The sequence below is a fragment of the Sardina pilchardus genome, chromosome 3 (assembly GCF_963854185.1).
Source record: "Sardina pilchardus chromosome 3, fSarPil1.1, whole genome shotgun sequence".
Lineage (NCBI taxonomy): Eukaryota > Metazoa > Chordata > Actinopteri > Clupeiformes > Clupeidae > Sardina > Sardina pilchardus.
The window spans coordinates 5617779-5636644 of record NC_084996.1 but is presented as its reverse complement, the minus strand read 5'-3'; the positions used below and the strand labels follow the sequence as shown (position 1 = coordinate 5636644).

The window sequence follows — 18866 nt, the reverse complement described above, 5'->3', positions numbered from 1 at the left end:
GGCAGGGCGTCTTGAACCCGCATCACAAGGCAGGCTCAGCATCAGGAGAGGGGGGGGGATGCTTGGGCAGTAAGTGGGCAGTGGGGTAGTTGTGAGATGGCCAGAGTCCATCTCACCTTTGGGGCTCTCATCCATCACAGGGAGGGGAGAGGGGGTGTAAAAAAAAACACACAGGCAGGCAACCCATCAGAAGATGAGCTCCTCTGAAATCAATTTACAGAGGTGGCACGGGGCCAAAACTGTCCATCTGTTTTGGGGGGGAGATTGGGTGAGAGAGAGAGAGACAGAGGGAGTAAGCGAGAGAGACAGAGGGAGTGAGTGAGAGAGAGAGACAGACAGACAGAGAGACAGGCAGAGAGACCGAGAGAGAGAGAGAGCAACGGAGACAAACAGACAGAGAGAGAGAGGACGGAGGGAGAAAGAAAGAGAGAGTGAGAGAGAGAAAGAGAGAGTGTGTGAGAGAGAGAGAGAGAGAGAGAGAGAGAGAGAGAGAGAGACACTGTGTCCTAAGCACACTGTCTCTGGGTGACTGCCCGTCTCGGTCTCAGCAGTATCCCTGTATGTGTGTGCTGATACAGTGATAGGTAGGGCCTGTGTGTGTGTGTGTGTGTGTGTGTGTGTGTGTGTGTGTGGAATGGATACAGTGACCGGCAGGGTCACCCCTCAGGAGTGCCTGGCTGGGCAGGGCTGGTGGGGCTGGGCTGGGCTGGGTGCAGGGGACAGAGCTGGATGGACCACAGTGAGATCGAGACCGTGGGTCTGGACAGCTGTGGTCTCTGTGATAATGACCATGGCACAGCGACACTGACTGGCAGAGGTGCAGAGAAAAGAGCGAGAGAGAGAGAAAAGGACAGAAAAAAAGAGAAGGAGAAAAGAAGAAAAAAGGACAAGAGGAACCAAAAGAGAGAGAAGCTAGAAAGAGGAGGAGGAGCGAGGGAGGGAGTAAAACAAGGGAACAAAAAGGCAGGAGAGAGGGATATAGAGAGGGAACGACAGAAAAAGCCATACTTACACTGGTACAGCACAGAGTCTCCATGACGCAAAAGAATGGAACAGAGAAGGCAAACGGCGGAGAGAGAGAGAGAGATAAGGCAGAAAGAACAGAGCATGAGAAGAGAGGATTAATGAGACCTGGCAACATCTACTGCTAGTCCCTCACAGAGAAGGAACCATAGAGGGAGACAGATGGATAGAAAGAAAGAAAGAAAGAAAGAGAAAGAAAGAAAGAAAAGAAAGAAAGAATGAACGAAAAATGAAAGAGTTACAAGGCCACCTTTAAAAGGCATCTGTGTGACAGAGACATCCACAAGGCACAGCAGACCTTACTAACTTTGTTCTGTTGAGAGAGGAGATCATGGCCACGGCTGCTTGCTGCTGGCTTTCCTCAATTGGCTTACAGCACAGTGGCACATAAAGTGCTTGCTGATGGCTTCATGAAAGTAGTTCACAGCACCAGAACACTTCCCTTTCACCAATAACAAAACAAAACGCTATCGCTAACAAACATGGTGCCTAGAATGCAAAATAAGTTCTGTCACACACACCACACTATTACAGGTGGTACAGTAGTGTCACTAATACAGGTCTGGTAATGTTGGTCTTACAGCCTCATGATCATGATATTATTTGAGGGCTACCTCTACATCACTCAGATATGATAGCGATCATGATAGTCTCTCCACTTGGAATAAAATAACAGTGCAAATTCCACTGCATACAATATGACCCGAGATGGTCAGTGGTTACTGAGATTTGACCAAATTAAATTACTTTAAAATGCTCGGTCCATCCACAACACACAATCCTGTACATCCATTATATCCACAGACCAAAGAAGCCACACAAGGTTTTTACACAGTGTGAGCGAGAGCAAACAGCATCCATCACCCCACGGGTGCACTTGTCCTTGTCACGTTTCCTCTATTCTGAGGCCCGAGCGTGTGAGACTATAAAAACTCAACATCCATTAAGGGATGGACTCATCACCCTCACACACAGGCCAGAGGGGACAGTCCTCACTGTCCATCACAGGGTAAAGGATACACACGTCTAAACATTCTCTAAACACACATGGTTGCTGACTCCCCTCCCTGATGTACACACGTCAATGAATCAGCTACAGATTCATTCCACAGATATAATAATGTGAAAGATACTTCCTTCCTCTGTTAAAACGGTTTGAAACGTTATAATGTGGCTAACATGGAATTATGTAACTCATCAGCGCTCCCAATGCACGATTAACCCAGAGCAGAGCTGGAGAACATTTCAGAAGGAATTCCCTTCAAGCTCTTCTACGCAGAACCGCCATTTTCGTTCCGCGTCCTACGAAAGAGAGAGCCCTTTCCGTCTCCATATCCATCTCGCTTTCAAGAAGGACGACTCTCGAGGACAGGACACTCACCATACAGGTCTCCAGATCATCCAGCCTCTCCCCCTCCATGAGCTCCATGGTGCCCCGTTTGGAGACCCTCTCCTCGGGCACGTCCAGATCCAGAGAGCCCTGGCGCGTCAGCGCCTGCCCTTTCCTGGACAAGTGTTCAGCCTACCAAAAGGGGGGAGAGAAATAGCTGATTCATACGGAATATTGTGTAGAAACAGAGAACAGAGAGCCTGTAGCAAGTTTGTCACGCATTCCAAACAGATAATACTGACTTTTTTCAGACATACAGAGGAGAGGTGATACATTCCTTGTGCAGGAGATAGGGGATTTCCCACAGTGGCCAATCAACATCCAGGCCTATTTACCATCAAACACAAAAATCAGCAACGTGCCTGACTAACTAGGGTCTTACCAGTGTGTGCTGGGAACCGGAGAGGGCCTCAAGAATCTCATCCACAATGCGGTCAGAGAGGAAGGAGGCCAGGCTCAGCTTCACCTCACTGTAGACACAGCACACAACATCCGGCTTATTTGGCTTGCTTGTATATGCGTATGTACATATATGTATGAATGTACTGTATGTATGTATGCATGTTATGGACTCATTTTTTGTTTATTTGACATGAACATTGAAGAATGATGAACATAATCCTGTGACTGAAGTGCCCATCAGAGCACCTGCCCTATACCACCCTGCAGGATATCTATACTAAAATAGTATGAACAAGGGTCCAAAATATTCTGAAGGACATTTCACACCCTGACCATGGACTGTTCAGACCACTGAGGTCAGGCAGGCGTCTCTGTTCCCACATGGCTAACACAGAAAGACTGCGGAGGAGTTTCTTTCCTCTAGCCATCCGCATCCTGAACACACATACAACACTTTACACTACACTAAATGGAGTTGCCATACTACATTTACATACACTTCACTTCTTAAACCCCTTCTCTCTCTCAATCTTGTTTTTTTCAATTCTTTCTTTACCCTTATAAAAGACACCTCTGCACAGGAAAGTTGAGCTGCTAAATGCCAATTTCACTATATGTTGTAGAACAGTATTACAAACCGGACTACAGTAATTTCCCGCATATAAGCCGCATTGTGTATAAGCCGCAGGACAGTGCTTTATGCAAGTTAAAAGAAACAAAACCATAATACACCATATTAACTGCCCCCCTGTATTAACCTCATAGCTGAAGAAATTTAGCAAAATCAATGCATAAGCCGCGGCTAATAGTCAGGAAATTACGGTACCCACCTGATCTTGTTGATGATGTCGATGCCCGACTGCTCCAGCAGGGTGTTCTTGACGAAGCTGCGTGGCACCACCATCTTGCCCATGCTGGCCTTCATCAGGTCCTGCCGCAGGTTGGCCTTCCGCATCACATGCGGACACAGGCCCTCTGCTGCGTCCACCATCGCCTCCAGTAAACTCTGAAAACCAGTGAAGATTCCAGCGTCAGGTACTTGTGTGTATGAATATCCATACAGTATGGGTCTGGGGGGGGGGGGGCTATATGACAATAGGCATATTACGGAACTCTAAACAATATTATTCACTGAACTGAGCTCAATTGAATGAGTAAATGAAGAAATAATGATGGGGGGGCACCTGGCTACAGCACCTACACCACATTTGGGTCCACGTGCCCAATCCCACTCAGTCTCTCCCACTCACTTCACTGCCCTGTCACATTCAAGGCATAAAAGGCCAAAAAGAATATCTAAAATCTAAATAAATAAATAATGTAGCTTGGCAGGGCTATACAGTGCTACATATATGGCAGGGCTATACAGTGCTACATACAGTACATGATACATATATTTCCTACAAAAAAAAATAAAAATTCAGTCTGTCCCATGGATGATTGACCAGCTTAGCACCACAGACACCTTATTTAAACTGTTTTCTAGAGTGAAGCCTACAGAGGAGTTTGTAACTACTGTACATATCGATGCCAGAGATTTTGTGGATTGCGCTCCAAAACGATCAACCTCTGCTGCACCAGCGCTATGAACAAAACAATGTAAGGCACAGCTCAGCTTGGTGATGAGTGTGATTGAGGGCATTTGATATGACGCTCTGTGCATGTGAAACCTAGTGAACCCAGTCCAGTGAGCCCTCTGCATTGTCTGATCTCCTCACAGATCAATGTGTCTAGCCGAGCACGCGGGATGAGAGGCGGCTTATTTCTACACCTGAGGCCCTCAACCGTAAACAAGCCCACTGTGTGGAGATCAAGAGCACACTAAACTAAACTACCCTCACTGCTGGCAGAGTAACACACACTACCCCCGCACCCCACCCACCACCACTCTCCACTCCACACACACACTCACTACCCCCACAAAAACACAACCACCCCCTCCACACACATACACTACCCCCCTTCCCATCCACACCCACACCCACTGAAGCACATATTTCTAATTACCTACTCTTTGAAAAGAAAAATGGTGATGATGATTATTAAAATAATTGAACAGACAGACAGATTGGCACCCTGCAAGCAATATGCTGCTGGTTCTACACTTTTAAATGATTATTACAGTCCATACCAAACTGTAATAAATATGCATATATATATATATATATATATATATATGCAGATTCTAGATGCACCAAATCTAAAAAAAGAAATGAGATGCCTTCTATTTGCAGAGTATGAGCCGGCGGTTTTCAGGAATGCTGAGCTGTGCTCCTTCCCATCAGCCTCTGGGAAGGGAGGAGGGGGGGGGGGGCATTTCCTCCCTGGCCAGCCCTCTCTGGGTGAGCCCGTGAAAGGCGCGTTTGTCTGGCCGGGGCCGCGGCACACAGTGGCCTGTCTGTGCTCCCCTGCAGTCTGTGGCGCTGGCGCCGCAAAACAAGGGAGAATGGAGCAGTGGACCATCGCTCTCCGCCACCGGAGCGGTCACTCTGCTCTGCTCTGCTCTGCTCTGCTCTGCTCCGCTCCGCAACGCAACACACCGGCCTCCTCTTCCTCCTCCTCCTCCTCCTGCTCTCTCCCTCACGGCTCATTAACGCCCCACGGAGAGGATGACAGACAGGCCCTCACAGCCAACAGCTACACACACACCCACACACCCACCAACTCACACACACACACACACACACAGGCCAGCAATTTACACACTGTACATATTTACGGAGTCTGGTTGTGTTGTGAGGTCAGTTTGAAAATGTTTGCTTGGCAGGGCATTCAAGGTTTGCCCCATTACAGCATCTTCCCCTGCCTTGCTCTTCTCTCTCTCTGGCTCTCTCTCCCTCCCTCCCTCCCTCCCTCTCCCCCTCACACACACTCACTTTATTCCTCTCCCTCCCTCTCTCGCTCTCAAGCCCATGCTCTCTCTCTCCCTCCTTCTCTCCCTCTCCCTCTCTCCTTTTCTCCGGAGAAAGCGTTTGAAAACAGGGTCTGACAGCTTGGAGGGAGACAGAGTTGGGAGTTTTACTCAGCCAGCCAATCTGACAGAGATGAACGGCACAGGCATCCAGGGCTGATGCAATTGTGCAACAATTCGAGTCCATTCCAGCCCATTTCCCCAGCACGCCGTAGATCATCCAACCCATCCAAAAAAAAGAAAAAAATGCCACCCAGTGTTAAATAACGATAAACCAAGCGATGTGATTCCAATTCAATTATTGTCTGTACACAAGGCCGTGGGATACTAAAGATGTCATGAGATTTGAGAATTAGATTTGTAGAAGTTAGGTGATAAAAACACCCCCATCCACCACTACACCACCACAATCCACCATATTTACTACTCCCTCTTCCCCCACGGACTCCCCACGGCCTCCTCTGTATCTGAATGCCACCGGTACCTGGAGCTGTTCGTCCATGACCCGGGCCACCTCCCCCGCCATGGAGTCCAGCTTCTCCTGGATGGGCCCCACGGACGAGCCATTCAGCTCCTCCCTGGAGATGGCGCCCAGCTGGTACAGGTTGGGCAGGAGCTGGCGGTGCGGAAGAAAAGGCTTTGATTTAAACAGGGCCACACACATGCAGATGCAAATCCTAGAGACAACACTACAGTCATTGTTGTCACTTGAAATGGAATACATTGGGCAGGAACAGAGGGTCAATAAATGACAAAAGCACAGCATCACATAATTGACAATAATCACACAGATGATATGTACTGGGCTTTTAAGTGATTGATACAGCCTTGATCATTAAATATCACCGACATTTATAAGCAAAGATAATATCATATGACACAAGGGTGTGTGATGACACTGAGATGGGAAAATGGAAGCAGGCCAGTGTTTACAGGTGTACCAAGACACCTCATGGATTCTGTCACGCACACACTTGTGACTGGTCAGATTTCCTCCTTACTGTTTTAGAGTTTCTGGCGTCCTTCATCAGGTTCTCGGCGGTCTTGATATCATCGATGACCGTGTCTGTCTCAGCAGAATTCCTTAGCGAGTTGAGGTGGTCTTGGACTTTCACACAAATCTGGTCAATCATCTGAATGAGAGAGAGAGAATGAGACAGGGAGAGAGAGAGAGAGAGAGAGAGAGAGAGAGAGAGAGAGAGAGAGAGAATGAGAGAGGTTGATTCTGTGCATGGTCTCTTGCAGCAGCTTGCTGCTGAAGTACACTCTTGCTTTTGTTTAAGCTGATGATACACAAGGCCTTTTGAGCAATGTTACTGGGAAATGAGTATTGTTATTTGATTACACTCCCATTGACAATGGACATCAAGAGTTGAGTGCTTTTTATCACCAGTGGGCAATTAATCATGTAATAATTATATAATTAAATAATCATCCAAATAAAACACATGAAACCAGTTGTGTGGTTGCCTGGTAAATTTGCTCAAATAGCTGTGCCATGTATCAGCACTCTGTGCTACCTGTGCTGTTTAAGCAAATCATATGAGGAATTAATACACATTCTAGCATGTGTCATGACTCATGAAACAAACAACATTTCTGTGGTCCTGCTGGTCCAGACAATAATAATATATATTAATATTATTATTATCATTATAATAACCTGCTGCGTGGTTGTCGTGACGATGCCCTGCTGCAACCTGTAAGCTTGTTCCTGGAGGTATTTCCGGGTTTCATGGTTTCTGTACAGGTAATGTTCGATCTGTTTCAGGACAGGGAACACAAAGCATATTCATTTTAGGATCTGACACCCAGGTCAGACATGGACAGTTATGAACCAGCTTGCATTCTGTCTGGTATACAATACTTAGTTACAGGACAAGAAAGGTTAGCAGTAACTGTGAATGCCTTCATATATACATTTGAACACATAAATGATCATGTCCTTCTTGCTGAAAGGCCTGGGTGAGATCATGTCGAGGTGCCACACCTTGAGCAGGGCATCCTCCGTCTTCTCCGGGCTGGCTTTGAGTGCCTGGGACGCGTCGATAATGGGGATGGGCATGAAGCGGATGGTGAAGTTCCTGTAGGGGGCAGCAGTGCATTCCAGTCAGACCACAGCCGGCAGAGCAGGACCTCTCTCTCTCTCTCTCTCTTTCTCATGACACATCCTCACAGGCATCACGTTAACAAGACAGGCAAACCATAGAGATCGACTGACTAACCACAACTTCATGAGCTGCAGGGAGGCGTGATTTTTGCCATTCATAGCTTAATGATTTTTCACTGAACTACAAAAGCACTCAGAGAGCGCAAACCTCCGCTAAGCGAACACATAACCGACTCCCAGAACCAAATCGTTCTTTGGGTCATTTCCGACTTTCCCTGAAAATTTTATCGAAATCCATCCATAACTTTGAGTTTGACAGACAAACAAACAAATCAACAAACCAACAAACAAACCCCGATGAAAACATAACCTCCTTGCCGGAGGTAATAATCTGTGATTAATTCAACCCTTTCTCTCTCTCCCTCTCCCCCCGTTTCATGTCTTCTGTCTTTTCTTTTATTTCTGCCTCATTATGAATCCTATTTGACAGATAACAGTCATCTCTCGGTGAGAAATAAGATGATGCTCCTCTAACAAAAAAAAAAACCCCTCATCAGTCTCATCTCAGCGACAGCGGAGCGGGCGGATCGGAAATGAAACGAACCCATTTCACAGCCTAACTGCCTGGACGTGACATCATTAGTGGCGCGGGTGACCCTGTGAAAATGAGGCGTCTCGCCGCCCACCACCGGCCGGCCGGACTCATCCCCTTTCATGAGCTCTGGGGGGCGGACAAGCAGGGAGCGGCTGATGGAGAGGCTCGCTCCGCACCCCTCACCTGAGACACACCCAGGGCCCCCTTTAACGGCCTTATCACGAGCACCAGCAGCAGCAGCACCAGCAGCAGCCGTTAGGACACAAGGTGCCTCTCATTCAGCGTTTATACGTCCTCCCTCGCTCCTCGGGCCTTGATCCTCACTGATGTACATAAAGCATGATGGGGCGGCAACAATGGGATAGTCTATCTCTTCTTCTATCTTTCTTTATGTAGATCAGGGAGGATCGAGACCCAAGGAGTGAGGGAGGATGTATAAACGCTGAATGAGAGGCACCCACAATGATGCGTTGTTTTCACCCCACCCACACTGACCTTTGACCTTGCGTGGCCTGAGGACAAGCCCCTTTCCAACAGTCGGACATTAAACCAGCTATCCTACACATATTATACTTAAGAGTCTCACCAATCTGTCATGAATCCCCACTCATAATTACCAAAAGTAAGCATGCCTAAGCCATGATGTGGGAAAGGTTAATCCTACAGATAAGTCTGGCTTAACCTGGATTTAGTGCCATTATGGATATTAACATATACAACATATAGGTGAGGGAACAGTGAGCTGGATATATAAACAACGTGGGAAAAACATGCTAAGGTCTGGGTTCCTGCATGTATTGCTGGTGGCCACTGTGCTCTCTGCTGGCTGATGGAGCAATCTCTCCAGTTTCACTACAGATGGAGCAAGACTCCTCAGCAGCAGCCTGGCTGATGGCAATCCCTGAGGGCCCATCCCCCACCCCACCCATCCCATCTTCTCCCCTCCCCCAGTGTCCTGTCCCCAGGCTCCCCTCACCTCCCCCCAGCCTCCTGACTGTACCACCATGGCAGGCCTGGAGGCCCACATGCACATCCATAACCACCCCACCACCACCCAACAGCCTCCACTCCACTGGCTGTGCACAGAGAGACCAAGAGACTGGCACACAAACAGCCAGATTTTCACCTCCACTTCTGACACCTGAATATCGTCTTCAAACATGTGTCTAGTGCACATGAAAACACATACACACACACACACACACACACACACACACACACACACACACACACACACACACACACACACACACACACACACACACACACTAACTTCTCCTGCCCATCTCATAAATCTCTTATAGTGGTCATACTCTGTGACTGAGAAGCCAACAGCAAGAGAAGCCTGGTGTCCCACAGGAGAGATCCTGCTTTCTTTCACCTCCTTTGCTCTTTCTCCATTTGATGTTTTTTATTTATTTATTTGTCTGACTCACTGTTTTAGATATATTTTTGGCCTCGGTTGCTTCAATCGGAATCACAAAGGGCCAACTCTTCAGAGGTTCGCTTTCAACCCTCTTCCCTGCTAGCCATCACTCTCGATCTCTTTCACAACAATCAGGAGAGAGAAAAACCGAGAAACAAAGAAACCAGAAAAAAAGAAAAAGAAAAAAAAACTAGTATATGTCAGAATACAAACGTGCAGAGAAACTAGAATATGTCAGGATATCAACGTGCAGAGAAAATACGATATCTCAAACCTGAATGTGCAGAGAAAACTATTTCGATATCAAATAATGGTCAAACATATTGTAATGTTTGCTAGTAACTCATGTAAACCAATAGACTCTGTATGTCCAGACCACAAGCAATCCGCTAGCATTTCAAATGCATATCGAAGACGACATGCACGTGATCATTTCCTATTAAATGTCTCATTTTAATGAGACTGCCCTAATTTCTATGATCCAGGCCTTTTCTGTCTCCATTAAGCAAAGTTGAGGTAAAACATGGAAAGCCAAATAGAGTGGACAAAACATTGGTTCTGAAACAACCATAGATGCCACTGTAGCACCAAGCTAATAGAGCCTTAGCAATGAGACCCTGAAATAACTTACTAGTAGTCAGTATAAAACTATACTATTTGCAGTGCAGTGTTGTGAACTGTGAACCGTAAACTATGTGCATTTTGTCCTGGGCACAACGGAAATCTAAGAACAGGACATCAACACAGGGCACTCTAAAAATCCACGTGTTCCAATAATTGGATCTAATGAAATGAGAAATGTGTCCTTGAGAATTGAGCCTATTTATTCAGATAAATCTTTCAAAACAAAATGAAAAATTCAGAATTGCACTTGAAAATTGTATTACATTTCCCCCCACTCAACAACTGCTCACCTATTAATGAAAGATGACTGTTGAGAGATATGCTATAATCGACTAATGAATCTAATGAAGAGCTCAACCTCTTGATTAAACATTAAGCCATCTTTAGCCTCTCAGGCATTGCCCTAGTCCTCCACCTGATTACGTGATCAGAATGACAGCATCGATGATTAGGCATCAGATCCTATATTCACACACACACACACACACACACACACACACTCACTTTTCCAGTGCTGCCGCCACATCCTGCAGGCCCTGTGGGCTGATGTTGTTCCTGTCCCAGATGACAGTCCTTGAAGAGCAAAATGTTCATTAACAATACATGCAGCCATCACCATTTTACTTAAAAGCAATCTGACACATCATGAACCTCTGTGATGTTTAACAAATGATACCCTTCATTATTAATACATCCACTCAAAACCTCTATTTATCTGTGTTATGACAGCGCCTGTGTATCACACAGCCTAGTAGACTTGCAACATATAGTTCACTTGAGGTAACTTGAGCAGCTCTTAAATTCTAGGCAACTTCTTCTCACCACAGTGTGCTCTTGGCTTGACTACTGTAATTTCCCGACTATTAGCCGCGGCTTATACATTGATTTTGCAAACTTTCTTCAACTATGAGGTTTATACAACACGGGGACAGTTACTACGGCAATAATATGGTTTTTGTTTATTTTAACTTGCACAAAACACTGCTCTGCGGCTTATACACAATGTGGCTTATACACGGGATATTACTCTAGTAGTCTTGGGTAGCATCTCCTCTCATCAGATACTCAAATGGGGAGAATCTCACCTGAGCTTGCTGTTAATCTGCAGCGCTTTAGCCAGATACTCAAATGGGGAGAATCTCACCTGAGCTTGCTGTTAATCTGTAGCGCTTTAGCCAGATACTCAAATGGGGAGAATCTCACCTGAGCTTGCTGTTAATCTGCAGCGCTTTAGCTAGCATCTTGGCCCCCATGTCCCCCATGCCGTTCCCACTGATGTCCACCCGGGTCAGTGAGGTGTTGCTGCCCAGCGCATTCAGCATGATGGTCAGGTCCGTCTTCAGCTTGGAGTCCGCAAGGGACAGCGACGTTAGCGGCTGCAAGACACAATTTATGTTAATTCAACGGAAGCAATTAAAGATCTTTCCTCAGGGAAGAAACTTTAGCGCACCCATATCAATGTTCAGTAATACGAATAATTAGTGTTTTCAATGTTGATAAAGGATAGGGGACTCTGGAGCCCCTAACTTGCACTTCCACAGACACACAGCTAGACAAGGGGAATGACGTAGCTGGTATGCCAATCTATACAAGTATATTAGTTTTAGATTCCACAGAAATTAAATTCCACATTTTTCTAGAGATAAGCGGAGGTATTCAACATCAGTGAAAGCTATCATTTATTCTCTTCTCTGTCTCCCACACTAAGACTCGTCTTCCTTCCTTTCCCCTCCCCTCCCCTCCCCTCCACTCCCCTCCGCACAGTCTCTCCATCCTCCTACTCTCCTCCACCCTGTCTCACTCACTCCCTTCCTTTATGTCTCTCTATCTCTTCCTCCTGGGGCCTAAAGACTGACAGGATTATTTTTGTCAAAAGATTCCAACATCTCAGGATTTCCAGGACACCCGGATAGCAGCCGACGGAGTCTTTGTGGAGCAGAAATACCTGCGAGCTGAGCAGACGAGCATCTCTGTGTGCGCGTGAGGTGAGCGTAGGGCAGGGCCGTTACAACACCGGTGCACCAGTTTAAAGTCTCGGGAATAAAGACAGGCTCACAGAGCTACCCAATCTGCCTTTCAGTAAGGTCTCTGCCAGCAGGAACTCAGCTTATGAATGAGATTTTGCCTTTTTGGCTCAAAGTAAGAGAGATTATGATTTAAGTAGCACTGCTACAATCACAGTCACAACTACAACGACTACTGGTGTCTCAATGGCCAAATACCCTGTGTATGCAGCGTGAGATCTGCTGATGGAAAAGAACCGGCATATTCTTCATTGACCTACTTTAACCTTACACTGCTGGACTGACTTAATATTTCTGGGCTTACACCAATTCTAGAGGGCTGAATAGATCTTATATTGTGGGTGGATGGAGAAGATTACCTTATATATATATACAGTAAAGAGAGAAAGAGAAAGAGAGAGAGAAATAGATAGAGACAGACAGACATACTGTATACACAGATAGAAAGAAAGACAGATAGATACTTCATTCCTCCCTAAGGGTAAATTGTTGTTTTGCAGCAGATCACAACAAACACACAGTTTAGCACAACACACATGAGGCAGGAATACCATAAAAACAAATATAGAAACATAAACTGCTATACTACCATATAAAAAAAATAAATTGTATGAAAAACAGATTTATATAGCTGTTAAATTTAAAGCAATACGTGCAATAATCCGTGTGCCTGGCCCCTCAGAAGATAAGTCTTCTATTCCTGTCCAGGGGGATTCACAGAATCCTGTATGTCTGCCCTCAAACTGAAACCCTGTACTGTTTGTTCCACAGAGATAGTGATGTCCATGAATTTAAACCAAAACATTAGGGTGCAGGAGGTAGCCATGTATGCCTTGGTGGCATTTTCATTCAATTTTTGGTTTCAGAAGACTCTTCTTACACACAGACCCACATGCGATTAAATGTTCAGGTGCAACAGCCGGACGTTACGACCTCAATCATATAAAATCCTTATCACAGCATTTCAGCTACAGTATGTCCCTCCCCATTCCAAGAAACAGTCTGTGTTCAAATACTGTAAACGCATTTACTGTACACTTACTACACTATAATATATCCCTTTGACTTTCCTTCCAACCCAGACGGCCACAAGGTTGCCGTCACTGTACCACTGCCTTTAGGCAGAGAGGATAAACATGTCATGTATTGTCTTTGTGTTGGTCACATGGACAAAAGGACCTCAGGCTGAGCAAATGGCATGTGAGAGACGCAGCTCACCGATTCCTCCTCCTGGATCATGTGCACCAAGTTGTCCAGGACAGCAGCCAGGTTTCTGCAAAAGAAGAGAGCACAGGCTCTATCAAGGCCAGCAGGGTCTTTGGTACAGTATTAGTACTTCACCTTACAGTAAACAAGCTTTGAGTACTGACAATGGACATCAAATTCATAATTAGCCCCCTTAGTAAAAGTATTATTGACAGCTAACTGCTTGATAAAAAGATACGGTAACACTTTATAATATGTGTGTCTTAATATAAAGTGTTACCAAAGATACAAATGACGATAATAAACAATGCCACTCACTAAGGTGGATTTATAAGGTCATAGACTTTGCTACATCCTTAGTACTCACTTTGACTTGATGTTGTTGAAATTCTTTCCTAAAGAGAGATGACGAATTGACCGGTTCTTGGCCAACCACACTAACAAGGTGGCCATATCAGAGTCGAGTCCTAGTGGTTTACAAGAGAGTAGATGAATAATTTATCATCAATCACGTTACTGGTTGAACGATATGTCAATCACGCAGGGCAGGCTTTTGACTGGCCCGCTCACCGTTATCGGAGATATCCAGGCTGGAGATGTTGGGGATCTCGGCGATGCAGCCCTCCAGGATCTGAGAGCCTCCTGACCTCAGCTGGGCAGGGGAGGAAACCACATGACCACATATGACAACACATCACCGCAGAGCCCAGGCAACAGGGCAGAACCGCACAACATCACAAGCCTTGTGCACACAGATATAGTCACACCGACAAATTCACTCAAATAAATAAATAAATAAATATCGCCTGTGGACACAGGACAGGGGGTGCAGTGCATTCTGTGAGATCTGGTGAAGTATAACCGGCAAAGTGCATGTGATCTGAACTACAGCGTCTATCCTCCTCTTGGCCAGGAGTGAATTGGTGCAAACCTTTAAACAGGTTATACCCCGAATTAGCCTAGGAACACGTAGAAATGTAATTTAATAACCATACAAGCAGAATGTGTGTTCACTCAGGAATTTCCATCCCAAAAAGACTAAAACCGGTCTTTTTTGTAATTGAATAATTTGAACAAGTAGAATTATTTCATCAGAGTTATTTGTGTCCAAAAGAAGAAAACGACCGGGGTCAAATTGGCAAAAAGGAATGGAAGAGCAGTTGAATGAGGTATTCAATTATGTGAAGAAGAAAAGAGCCGAGGGCAGAGAAGGGAGAGCAGAGCAGAGCGGTCTGCGGTGTTTAGAGAGCTGAGTTACTTACACAGTGGCCAAGCTTAGGAACGCGTTAAGAGGAGAGAGGGGAGGAGGGGGGAGACAGATCAGCACTGCAAGCAGTTATACACAAACACACACACACACAAACACATAAACAAACAAACAAAACACACAGACACAAAACATAAACAAATCAAAGCACATACAAACAAGAACAGATAGTGGCATGCATGTGCATGTGCATGTGACATATGCCCACCCACACTGACAGACACAGGCGCCGGCAGTACAGCACACTCCGAGATTGTTAGACAGTCAAACATGCTTCATCCAACTGCTTTGCTTTGGCCAAATATGGCCACTGATTGCAATGACTTCATTTTACTCTGAAAGATCCTACTGTCGTTTCTAATGGTGTTTTAAGCTTATTTGCGTCTAATTACATTTTCAGCAAATTAGAAGGAAAGCATTACTGTGCCCATGGAAAGCTGAATTGAATATGTGTGTGTGTTGTATAAGTGTGTCGGGAATGTTTGTGGAAGAGAGAGCAGGGGCGAGTGTACTGTATGTGTGTGTTAGAAAAGAAAAAAAGTATGAGACAAAGAGAGAAGCAAAGAGTGAGAGAGTGAGAGCGAGAGCAAGAAAGAAAGAAAGAGAGAAAGAATTTAAATTTAATTATTTTCCTCCTCTGGCTTAGCCATTGGCGACATTATGCATAAATGTCTCGGAGGAATGTCAAATATCTTTGTGAGGGAGTCAGAGCCGGACAGTGGGTGGTGAGGATTGCTCACGGGCCAGCATCGACCACAACAAAATGACCCTCGGCCTGTTTGTACACGTACGCTCGTGGCTAGTTAATGGTGCTGCATCTCTAATAGCTGACTGTGGTTGGGAGGAATCGTGACCCAGACTGCTTTCAGGTTTCATATCATTATGTGGATTGATGGTTCTCAAATTATTTGATTCCAGAATCCTTCAAATCCACTTTCTACATACGACAGCAGACAGGGATTACAAAATAATGAATTTGAAGCCTCCTTCAATCTACACAGATCAGAGAATTGGAAATTTGCTCATTATACACGTTTGAGGCACAGCCAGCAGATGGGCTACCAGCTAACACTGATAGACTAACAGTAATTACAATATGAGCATAGGCTAACAGATAGAACACATGGTTGGCAGTTTAATTGACGGTTGAGAAGGAATTTCCTGACAGTTGAATTAACAGAGCATCACATGATAGGAGGTAGGTTATGTGTTGATAGATGAGCAACTGGGCCAAAATTGACAATTACCATCTCTTAGGGTTTGTGTGATTGGCAAGCCTTGCTAATCAGTAGGGTGGAAACACACTGGCATAAGGCACTTAGTCTTCCCTCTGATAAACATACTGCATCTCAGCCGAATACATCTTACGTCAGTGCTGAATAAAGACGTATGCTGATAGGCCTTTAATCCACAGATTCACAGCTGTAACATTTTTTGTCTGATGCCTATTGATGTGTCACTGCTCAGAGTAATGTCACAGATTCATTCATTTTCATTTCACTATGGCATTTTCTGTTTTCAAAATCCTCTCAATCGGTTCAGAATTATCATTAGTCTAAACGAAGGAAAAATTAAATTCATGTGTTGATTTTGCAGTCCCAAATATGTATCTGATAAGATCATGGGTACGTTTTGAAAGATTACAATCAATAGGCAGTGTTTAGTCTTACCTCACAACAGCTAAGATCTAATGAAACCTCTTTGACATTTGAGTTACTGGCTAGACCCAGGAGAAGAGCTCTGGAAGAGAAACAAGAGTTTAGTAGGAATGTAAATTTGGGCAAAAATGAACTAGTCGGCCAAATGTTTAACAGTTCAAATAGCAGAGCTAAAGTGGATGTTTCACAATGGTGCTAACAGTGAAATACACAACTTGAAGATTTGTTATAAACTTCAAGGACACATTGTTGACTGAAATTGTACCGCAATACAATAACAATCCAACGCAATTTAATTTGGCTCCTCAGAAATCGCATACGTTTCCAGCGGTAACAGAGATGACACTGCACTCACTTTAAGGCCTCGGGTGGTAGTTTAGTTCCAGACACGTTGACATTGCTCAGGACCATGGCACTGCTGAAGAAGTGCTTAAATGCAGGAGGAATGTCCTTTCCCTTCCTGTCAACAGTCAACAGTCAACCAACATTGTCAGAAGAGTAAACATTTACATTTATTTGTCTACATAGTAGCCTCATCTGATGTCCAAAGCAGCTTCTGCATATGTGTACATTCTGTACTTATGTGTGGCCTGATTCCAAAAAAAATACACATTTTTAGAGTTCACAATGTTTGCTTTACAAATGTTTCAAACAAACATGTCTGATCAAGGTCTCTTTGAAGATGCATGGCGGACCAACCCTTTCCCCCCCCTCCTCCCGCCCGCATCTCCCATCACACCACGATAGTCATCATGTGTAAACCCATTTACACGTTTCACGCATACCCCCAACCCAGCAAACCCTGCTGACATGAGCAGCATCACATGCCTGCTCGGTGACTGGCCCTTGCAGACAGGCCGGCCATCCGTTTCATTTCAATCACCATCACATGAGGTCAGCAGCCTCACTCATGTGTTTACTTTCATTAAGAGGACGGCGGTCTGCGCTTACGCGCTGAATCCGACACCAATTCAATATATCGAGCACTTTGGCAAGCGTGTCAAAGGTCAGCCCACAATTAGGCCATATTAGGCGGGAGGACTTATCTCCTCTCCCCCTCATTCCCTGCCATCTGTCTGCCATAATGTATACATTACATACATTATATATACACCTCCCGCCCAGCTCTCAACCAGTCTGCTGTGGTGTAAAGGGAGGAGGGCTTAGAGTGGTACCACTGGGGCTCTACTGGAGGTACTGTAGTTCTACTCACACTACTTTTCTCATATTACTCAGGGAGTCTGGTAGGCTGGCTGGGTGAACCCTGCCTGAACTTCCCGGCGAATTTGGATTTCGCCCGGCAGCTCAGGCTGGAAACCTGCACATCTATCTCTTCTGCTCCCTGCCAGAACCTTTGGCTCCAATCACAAACTAGCCAATCCAAAAGACGCACCGGATCGTTGGTCTGATGGGTTGAAGGACTATACAAGCGTACGGAGTCATTTGAACGATGCCCATTGATCACGCCTCTTGTGCAGTAGCAACAAAGCACAGCCTCCCCATACTAATGTTCAACCTTAAAAGATTGAGCTCGGTATGGTGATAGCCAGCCTAGGAGTCTGGGACGTGGAGGGTCTTATTTGGCTCAATGTAATCTAAGGTTAGCCTGGACATCGCCATGGTGTTTGCTCATTCCTGTCACATAGCAGAAACGTGATGGCGAACAGCAGTGTCAGCGGTATAGCGCAGATGACCAGAGAGGGCAAAGGAACTGGACTGGAAGGGGGAATGAATCTACACGCATCATCAGTCCTGCTGACCTCTCCCTGCATCAGCACAGGGGCTGGGCTGGGCTGAGCTGAGCTCAATATGGATCCAGACTGACTGGAGATACATACATACATCCCATATTTGTGACAATCAATACTGATAAAAAACACACCCACCCTTTCAGATAAAGACAGATAGATGGGTTATATTGATGATGGAACCATGACTATAACCACGGTGGTGTCATTCAGTATTCAGTATTGAACAGATGTAGCGGAGTGTTAAAAGGAGATCAACAAAGAAAAGCTTACATGGAGACTTGTGAGACTACATGATTTAATTAGGCAAGGAATACACAGCAGAGACAAAGCTGAATGACAAAGCAAATCAGATGAGCAAATTTGGCCAATTTAAGGGCTGAGATTACATCTGTAATAAAGTCCCCCTGAGTGTCTGTGTATGAGCACATCTGTGTTTCTCTATATCTGTATACACCGTAATTTCCCGACTATTAGCCACG

The 18866-nt window shown here is 45.3% G+C and overlaps 1 protein-coding gene across 1 annotated transcript in view; it reads right to left on the bottom strand.

The window, feature by feature from the left end:
* Positions 1 to 18866, bottom strand: part of LOC134076455 (F-actin-uncapping protein LRRC16A-like) — a 73022-nt gene that overhangs the window by 10962 nt on the left and 43194 nt on the right. The window contains exons 17-30 of the mRNA XM_062531523.1: positions 16992 to 17096; positions 16649 to 16718; positions 14282 to 14363; positions 14079 to 14178; positions 13724 to 13778; positions 11685 to 11857; positions 10986 to 11054; positions 7717 to 7810; positions 7390 to 7488; positions 6728 to 6859; positions 6211 to 6342; positions 3646 to 3821; positions 2796 to 2883; positions 2405 to 2545 (exon numbers count right to left, since the gene is read on the bottom strand). Of these exons, the coding sequence (XP_062387507.1) occupies positions 2405 to 2545; positions 2796 to 2883; positions 3646 to 3821; positions 6211 to 6342; positions 6728 to 6859; positions 7390 to 7488; positions 7717 to 7810; positions 10986 to 11054; positions 11685 to 11857; positions 13724 to 13778; positions 14079 to 14178; positions 14282 to 14363; positions 16649 to 16718; positions 16992 to 17096 (1516 nt within the window). The remainder of the gene's footprint in view (positions 1 to 2404; positions 2546 to 2795; positions 2884 to 3645; positions 3822 to 6210; positions 6343 to 6727; positions 6860 to 7389; positions 7489 to 7716; positions 7811 to 10985; positions 11055 to 11684; positions 11858 to 13723; positions 13779 to 14078; positions 14179 to 14281; positions 14364 to 16648; positions 16719 to 16991; positions 17097 to 18866) is intronic.